Source organism: Tubulanus polymorphus, chromosome 3, assembly GCF_964204645.1.
Source record: "Tubulanus polymorphus chromosome 3, tnTubPoly1.2, whole genome shotgun sequence".
Taxonomy (NCBI): Eukaryota; Metazoa; Nemertea; class Palaeonemertea; order Tubulaniformes; family Tubulanidae; genus Tubulanus; species Tubulanus polymorphus.
In genome coordinates, this window is record NC_134027.1 from 25464573 (window position 1) to 25474346 (window position 9774).

General features: G+C 40.1%; 1 protein-coding gene across 1 annotated transcript; it reads left to right on the top strand.

Moving 5' to 3' along the window:
- The first annotated feature begins 364 nt into the window (after window positions 1-364).
- LOC141902417 (partitioning defective protein 6-like) lies at window positions 365-9701 on the top strand. Its single transcript, XM_074790130.1, has 3 exons — window positions 365-558; window positions 1021-1243; window positions 4717-9701. Exons 1-3 carry the CDS (start codon window positions 454-456, stop codon window positions 5496-5498), a joined length of 1110 nt encoding a protein of 369 aa, XP_074646231.1. The 5' UTR covers window positions 365-453; the 3' UTR covers window positions 5499-9701.
- Window positions 9702-9774: the final 73 nt, after the last annotated feature.

Consider the following 9774-nt stretch of genomic DNA (forward strand, 5'->3'; position numbering starts at 1 on the left):
TCTGTATATGTTTCGCCATTGAATTTCTGTTCAATTTTTATTGCTTAGAACGTTAAACTAAGTATCTAATGGGTAGTGCCGCGTGGTTTAGAATAACCAATTCTCAATCAAGTGGCTCTAAACGCATGGTTAGCGAGCTACGTCTCAAACACGTACCTGCGGTTTGCAGCCCATACCATATAAAGCCTAACTTAAATTCCGAAACGTTTAATATAATAATCTATCTAGTTATAGTTAGAAAAAAGAGATAAAGCTTTATTGTGACTAGATCTATTTACGCGAATATATTTATGCGTTGAGAAATATATCGATCGCTTGATATATTGTGGGATTCGAACCCCGGGAACCGTGACGTCAGTGACTTTATGTAGTAGTGTTGACAGGTGGCTGGAAGAAACTTGTCTCGTCGAATTAATCAGATTATAAATGTTTTGAACGCTGCTCGGATTAATAATGACGACTGATAGTGTCGAGATGAATCTCGGCTCGTCAAATGGCGGTAGTGGTCGAGCTGTGATCAACAGTGATAATAACTGTAGAATAGAAATTAAAAGCAAGGTAGGTGCGAGGTTTCCAATCAAATCATCAATCAAAATTTATTCATTGGAAATTCAGTAGTAGGTAGGCCTACTCATCATTGACAAATAAATGAAATCGTGGTTGGCTTTATAACCTTAATTAGCTATTTAGAATACAAACCCGTGGCCTACCATCAATGTTTTACAGGCTATGACCATGGCATGGGTAGGTAGGGCCAGGCCATGCAATGATTGTTTGGGCCCACCCAGCAGAGAGAGGGTGAGCGGGGCAAAGCGTTTAGACATTGTGTAAGAATATTAGTCTAAGTTCATATTAGTCTAAGTTTTAAGATTGGCTAGACTGGTCTTAACTCAAGCCCTTTAAGTAATGACAATAATACCGGCCGCTTGGGTTAGAATTTACTGGGGCAGCTTCTCTATGCGTTGATTCTAATCCGTTTGAAATTATATTACTGAAAATGATTGTTTCATCTGTTTGTAGTTCGACGCGGAATTTCGCCGGTTCAGTTCGCATCGACAGCAGTTGAAATCGTTTCAGGAATTCAGCGATATTTTAGAGAATTTACACGGATTACGAGAGATACCGTTTATAGTGTGTTACACGGACATTCACGGAGATCTGTTGCCCGTCAATAACGACGATAACTTCGCGAAGGCGTTGTCGACGGCGACGCCGTTACTGCGTATATTCATACAACGAAAAGGTAAGAGAACTACGTACGGGCCCGGTCGCCAGCAGGGGGCACAATTCAACTGATTGGATGGCATTGTGAGAATCACTTCCCTACATGACACATCCTCCCTCGCAGGGATTTCAACCTGACAGTGAGTGACTGCCTCAGAATCCTGTTCATCCTCATCAGGGATTATTTGAACGTGATGGTTTCATCAGACTCTGCAACATTCCTCCCTCAGCAGGGGTTTGAACCTGATGACATTGTGAGACTCTCACAGTACGCAAACCACTTAGGGCAATCTCCCTATCAGGCTCAGCCCCTAGGGGTTGGGGTTGTCATTCCTATATATGTCTATTTATCTATGCAGTTATAGTCAAAGAAATTATGTTTATAATCTTGTACATATCGTAAGTAAATAAATCATTCAAATTCAAATTCACTGCCTGCCCTAGCAGACACATCCTCCCTCAGCCGGGATTCGAAACCTGATGACATCTAGTGATTTTGTCCCTGGACTCCTACCCTATTGGACACTTCCATCAGCAGGGATTTGAACCTGATGTCATTGTAGAGACTGTCGCATAATACAAATCCCTGTCCTAGCAGACACATCCTACCTCAGCAGAGATTCAAACCCCTTAATGACATCTTGAGACTGTAACAGTACAAACCCATGCCCTATTAGACATTTCTTCCCTCGGCAGGGGTTTGAATCTGATGACATCTTGAGACTCAGCCACAGTTTACAAACCCCTGCCCTAATAGACACATCCTCCCTCAGCAGAGATTCAAACATCTTGAGACTCTGTCACAGTACAAACCCGTGCCCTATTAGACATTTCTTCCCTCGGCAGGGGTTTGAATCTGATGACATCTTGAGACTCGGCCACAGTTTACAAACCCCTGCCCTAGTAGACACATCCTCCCTCAGCAGAGATTCAAACCCCTGCCCTAATAGACACATCCTCCCTCAGCAGAGATTCAAACATCTTGAGACTCTGTCACAGTACAAACCCGTGCCCTATTAGACATTTCTTCCCTCGGCAGGGGTTTGAATCTGATGACATCTTGAGACTCGGCCACAGTTTTCAAACTCCCTGCCCTAGTAGACACATCCTCCCTCGGCAGAGATTCAAACCTGATGGCATTGCACCTGGGACTCTACCATGTTCTACCCTCACAGGAGTTCGGGACTGCGCTATAGTCTCACACGGATTTAAACCCGATGAAAACCCCTAGAATTGATCAACGTTTGAGAAACTATCGTGAAAGCGTTTAGAGTTGGTGTTGTTATTTCTTTCTCTCGGTCACTGATAATAATGTGTTCAAATGATTGGTAATCATTTAGCAATCAGTTCAATTATGTCCTACATTGTATTCACCGTGACACAAGTCAATTACCTATCATTACTCTAATACTGTAGTAGCATGTGATCAACTTATCAACAATAGAACAAACTGTTGTTTTTAGTTCTGCTGATTTCGCGAAAAAATATTCTATTCGTCTTCGGTAAATGATTCAGTCAATGAATATCAATTAACACGATTCTGCTTCACACGGTTGTGAGTCATTATTTGAATTATTCATTTCTGTTATAAAATGATTACTTAATATTCAGCGTTGAAATAAAGATATGTAAGAAATCGATGTGATATATACCCCAGCGTTTAACGTTACGATATACTTCGAGCTTCAATGAATTTGCGTTGTGGATTGGGACGAGGGCCGCGGTCTTTAATGACGATAAGCGAATTGTCACTTTTGCCTTACGCAAGTGCTTGAAAAGTACATCTGTTGGTCTCGGCATTACTACTATCTTTGAGTAATCACCGAATGATTATTCCAAGCTACTATGAACCCTATGTATAGTGAATCTCGCACTAATATAGGCCTAACCCTGTCTATGGTAAATTGAAAATGAACCGATTCGTAGCAAAACTCAAAATAGCTGAGGAATCAGCTGGAAAATTGGTAGCTGCCTATATAGTTTGGTCAGAGTTTTAAGATTTCTTGCTTGTCCATAGTAGTAAACAACTAGTTGAACTTTAACTTAAGGGTATTGTGTTATTTGAAGTCCACGTGCGTTAATATTGAGTACTTCATATGACGTATAGCCTACTTATAAAACTCTATCAAATCAGACAAAATCTACGAATTAAATGAATAACAGGGTCACTCCCTACTTTAGGATAAAGATAAACTCTTTGAGAGTTTTTGAAATATGGGAAATGTAAAGCTGGGGAAAATAACGTTTCTTCTTGCGTTTGGACAATAGACGGACAGAACTCTTGCTCGTACTGGCAGACAGACAGACAGAACTCTTGCTCATACTGGTAGACAGACAGATGGACAGACAGGACTCATGTTTGCATTGACAGACAGATGGACAGGACTCATCCTCATACTGGTAGACAGACAGATGGACAGACAGGACTCATGTTTGCATTGACAGACAGATGGACAGGACTCATCCTCATACTGGTAGACAGACAGATGGACAGACAGGACTCATGTTTGCATTGACAGACAGATGGACAGGACTCATCCTCATACTGGTAGATAGACAGATGGACAGACAGAACTCTTGCTCATACTGGTAGACAGACAGATGGACAGACAGGACTCATGTTTGCATTGACAGACAGATGGACAGGATTCATCCTGATACTGGTAGATAGACAGATGGACAGACAGAACTCTTGCTCATACGGGTAGACAGACAGATGGACAGGTAGGACTCATGTTTGCATTGACAGACAGATGGACAGGACTCATGTTCTCGCAGACGGATACTCTATATATTCACTGTACATACAGCTGATCACTGATCGATTGTTATTCTTGTTCCTCGTTAAAATTCCAAGAATTTTCAACGTGTTGACGTTTGTTTGAAACCGATTCAGTTTTACATTGTGGTATATGAGGGCGAGGGCGCGTTCCGCTGCACAGCAGGACACTCACTCATTCACTAGTGGCAGTGACTCCTTCATCAAACATTTCAATTTACTCCTATTATGATAAGTGCAGTGATTAATAATGTGGTTACTAGAAATATCAAAAATTGGCGGAATCCGGAATGTTGTTAGTTTTGACATGAGAAATAATAGAATTATGAGTGAAAATGTTTTAGATTTGAATGGAAGAATTAAAGTAGCCTAACCATATTATAGAGTCCAATTATCCACCACACCTGAATGTTGTAATCATTCCATCAAAACAAGGGATGGATTTAGGGTCTTATTCAGGGAGGGGCGCACCCCAAAATAAGGCGCGTCATATAATCAAAAGGGCACCCCGAAAGAAAGCTCATCGGAAAACATTTTTTTTTTTGGAAATACAGAGCAAGCTTATGAATTAAAGCTTTTTTAGGTATTGGTTCGATATTTTTCATTTTCCCAAAATGGGTTACTTGAAATTAGGGGTAGTGTGCACCCCTGCACCTTCTCTTGGATTTACCCCCTGAAAGATTTTCACCGTTTCTAATTGTTCTATATTTCAGGAGAAAGTTACGGTGAACTGAACGGATACGGCTTTTACAACGTGCGAAAACGCAACCCGATAATCAGCAAGTTGATCTCATCGTCGGGCGACGTGCGGCCGGCGCGACCGATCGCGATCAGTCTGCCCGAGGACTTCCGTCGCGTGTCGGCGATCATCGACGTCGACGTCGTGCCCGAGACGTGTCGCCGCGTGCGACTGATGAAAAACGGCTCCGATAAACCGCTCGGGTTCTACATCCGCGACGGCACGAGCGTCCGCGTCACCGAGGACGGACTCGAGAAGGTCGCCGGTATATTCATATCGCGGCTCGTGCCCGGCGGACTCGCCGAGAGCACCGGCCTGATCGCCGTCAACGACGAGGTCCTCGAGGTCAACGGTATCGAGGTCGCCGGGAAAACCCTCGATCAGGTCACCGATATGATGGTCGCGAACAGCGCGAATTTGATCATCACCGTTAAACCGATGAACCAACGGAACACGCTCGCCGGTCCGCATCGTCGCGCCGCGCAAAATAGACAATCGACGATCTCGCAATTGTCGTCGAATTCGCAACAATCGAAACAATCGCTGGACAGCGATGAGATAAACGACTACACAGAACAGCCGCAGCAGCAGCAGCAGCGGGCGGAAAATACTGATGGCGGAGAAGATGAAGTAGATGATACTACAGCTGCTGCTGTTGCTGCTGTTACCGTATCGACGGATAAAGCGAATGATGATGCGAATGATGATAATGTTGAAGATGAAGGTGATAAGGATAGTGCGGTAGTGACGTTATAAAACCTCGACCAATATTGTTTATTCATGGATTCCGTTCGTGCAAGTGTTGGATTTATATTGAATTTGTGCTGATTCATGTTGCGGCGGCCATATTGCTCAATTTCAATGAATTATTTGCCGACTTTGTGTCAGTAGAAACTGTGGGAAGCAGCCTGTCGTCTAATTGGCTCAGATTAGAGCAAACTAGAGCTATGATTGGCTGTTAGCTATGTTCTTATGGCTCGAATTAGCGAGGCAGAACTGTGATTGGCTCAAATAAGCAGACCAGAGCAATGATTGGCTATTTAAGCTTCGTTCTAAGTGGCTCAACAATTAAGCTCAGTAGATTGGCTTTTCGTAATGGCTCTAAGCAATCTAGAGCTATGATTGGCTGAAATAAGTTGCCGTGCTCAGAATGGACAAAATGAGCAAATAAGAAGATTTCTTATTGGTCGAAATAAGTGTTTATATTCCACCATCATTGGTCATGAATTTATGTACAAAATCAATGAATCAGTTGTTCCAAAATATTAAATTCGCACAAATATCAATTGAAAAATTTGATTTCTCTGTGTTTGAGAAACGGGTGAACTTACCACAAAGAATACTGTGAATTCACTATTATAAACATATCAAATAGTTAATTATTATCATCATATTAATTGATTATTCATTAGCATTCCTTAATTTATATCTAATAATCTCATCTCATCTATGAATCGCATTTGATCATATGATGATATTTCGATGATGTTTTATTCAGAAAATCGATTTTTATATTTTCTGAAAAAATGTTCAGCAATAAGGTTGTCAGAGACGCTCAGAACAAGACTTACTACTTACACTCAGTTTGTGATCTTAGGTCCTGTCCGATTGCCCGGGACAAGTATATTCTCATTTGGACAAGTAGGTTATCATCATTACTCGTCAGCCTGGCTGTTATAAAACATTTTCATGTCTGAAAGTCAATCGGAGTGCCTGTGTAGGGCAAGTTGAATTTTGAGGGGGCAAGTGAAATTTCAGATATGCTTGCCTCTGGGCAAGTGGCTGGGCAGTGGGCAAGCATCCTCTTAGACATTTGATACTTTATCACAATTCTTCCAATATCATCGTCTACATTTCACGAGTGTTCAAGACTTCACCAAACCTGAGACATTTTTGATTGAAAATGAACAAACACCAGACATCAGACATTTTATCAGCACACTTTCAACTGATCATCTACAGTTGAATGAATGTCTGGGGAGGGTGGTTTCAGGCTGCAGGTTAAGATACTTACAATATTGATTTGAGCAAAATGATATACGGTAGGCAATTCCCGCAAAATTCAAAAATGATTCATGGTAGGCAATTCCCGTAAAATTCAAAAATGATTCATGGTAGGCAATTCCCGTAAAATTTCACGAGTGTAAATAGCTATATTTTCGAAACGACGCCAGATCTAGACCTGCCTTTCGTATAAAGTAGTACTTAGAGAATATACGATGTATTGCAGTATTATTAAAATCACCGAAAGGCTGCTGGTTCTGCTTTTCGATGTATGTTTATATAGTGTATACCGACATGTATTTGAATATTGTATGAAATGATTTTAACAAATAGATGAAAACGATGATGATACTGTAGTGAGAATGAGAGTTGTTGAGATGACTCCGCCCGCCTGCACGCACGTCTGCCCATATTGACAGACGGAAGGAGAGTTTAATTGTGTATATATTTGATAAGCTCAGCTCATTCCATCCAGTAATTTATTATTCTAGATTAGGTGTATTCGATATCGTACATATGATAACCGAGTTAAAAGGCACAGTGATTAGGCTAAGATAAAATGATACCTTGTTTCTCTAATCAGTCATCGCAATGATATTTGTAATTAGGTGGTCAATGAATTAGAAACCAAGTTTAGTTAGTGTCGAGGATAAAAATTTGCTTACAAAACCACAGATTTAATGGTTTACCGAGATAAACGGTACCGATTTAGGAGGAGTCTACAGTAATTGGGATTTGAAAGTGATGCAAATGCTTCCTTGAAATTTTCTCCTTTCAAAATCCTTGAAAACTTGTTATATATCGATGAATAATTGATTTTTAGGGACCGTGATATAGAGAATGTATTTTCTAAAGTCTATGGTTTCCGAGGATTTATATCTAAATCAAACAAACTAATTTGACAAGCCCCTGAAGGGGGTCCTGAAACTAGGTGACCCCCTGTTCGTAGTTTGATTGTAATAAGCTCATTGTCTACGGCTATGTTATTGTTATGTATGGTGTATTGTATTTCTCTTACACGGAGCTGGTATTTCTGATGACTAACTGATTGTTAATCAAATTCCACGGCGCTTTACCCTCGAGCGAGGAGCTCCGGTGGTCGTCGTTCAATTATAGTAATCCAATCTGACTACTATCGGAAAGAAATTTATATGTATGTGTTCGCACATACGACTGTACAATAGGCACGTTCATAGATAATGAAACGTTGGATATGCGTTTAACTTGCGAAGTCCCTGAATCCTGGTAACCCAGCAAATAAAGGGTTTAACCCTTTCAGCGCGTCTACACCGCAGTGCAGTGTATAAATCAGTGATAGATTTTGCTAGTTCACCGCACTGCAGTGTATTGATGTAATTAGTAATTATGAAAAATGGCAGCACCTGTCAAACATAGTGAAATATTAGTAACTAACGATACACCGCGCCGCAGTGTAGATGCACTATAGTGCTATTCCTGTTATTCAACACACTAGGGTGGAATTTTTTAGAATTTTCAAATAATCTCCGGCACTAAAGGGTATTAATTAGTCAGCACTGAAAGGGTTAAGCCCTATGCAGTACAGTCAGACTCCGGTATTTAATTTCCCGGCGCAAGGGGCGCAGGTTTCATGCACATAGTACAATAAATCCTCCCGTTTGCCTCGAGTGAAAACTTCTTTTGAATTGCGTTGTTGTTTGTTTACCTTTGCTCTGGTTCGTTGTGTGTTTAATTCATGAAAGTAGATTTAAGCTTTGAAGTTTTTTAAGCCTTTAAAGTAAACCTCTGGTTGCACGCCAGTTCCACAACTATGATTTAAGATATGGCACTGGTTGAAAATGAACAAGTCAGTAATTGCGTCAGTTGGAAAAGTTGGGATCAGCTGATTTTTTCTTGCAGAAGATTTTATATAAAAATCTGTGTATTTCTAAGATTCTGCTAAATGTACTTGTTTAGCGTATTCTTGGTAGTTGTATTTGAAAAAAAACCTGTAATCGTTAAATTAAAATCCAGCTATATTTTGTGCTTGTATATTTGAAATTGATTCTATTTATGAAAAATCGAATTCCTAACGCAGATAACCATTCAAATCGAATATATTTCCTACTTGGATATCGCTCTCAAAAGATCCGACTTGAGCGAAGTCTTCTGTCCTATTCAACTCAGATATCACTCTCAAGTCGGATTTTTTTCCCATAAGATCCGACTTGAGGGCAGTGTGATGTAGAATATAAAAACCATGCTCCGACGTTTATACTGTGATTAAAATCTAAAATCGATTCTGTCCACAGAAGAAATGTTTGCCATTTGTAAATACGAAATATGTATTGCTATTTTAAATATATATTTATCGCCGCATGATTTATTGTAAATATACACGACATAAAACTTACAAAAAATAACTATTCAAATTTTTATATTCACTATTGAATTATACAAATATTTACGTCTACGATATACACTTCAAAGCGACCAATCTTCAAACCAGGGTCCGCAGTTGCTCAAAAGTTGAAGATAACCAGTGGATAGTTGACATAATGACAAGCCGGTGCTTGTTTCGTGAAAAAAAAAACGTTTTTCTGTTCGGCATTTTTTGTGTTTTGACTTCAAACCAAGACGGCAAAACAAAACACATCGAAAACGTTTTTCACGAGGAAATAACATTTTTTCCGGGGCCGTGTGCGTCGGGCTTTGCTATGGTATTTATCAACCATTTACTAACTTTTGAGCAACTGTAGCCCCAGAATTATCAATTACTGCTCTACATACAATTATGCACCGCTTTCTTGACTCAGTTTCGGAGACGACAGTTTCAGAAACGCTCTGGATTTTTTTACCGGGGGAATTTTATTCTCTGCAGTGAAAATATTTTATATTTTGTCGCCGTTTAAAAACTTCGTATACGACACATTTGTGCACTTTGTAAATATAACTGCAAATACAGATTTAATAAAATGATGCAATGATGAATGATAATTTGAGGCTTGTTTTTGTGGCTGGTCTTTGAATATTGATAATTCAGTGAAGGAAAATGGAGGATTGAGGTTTG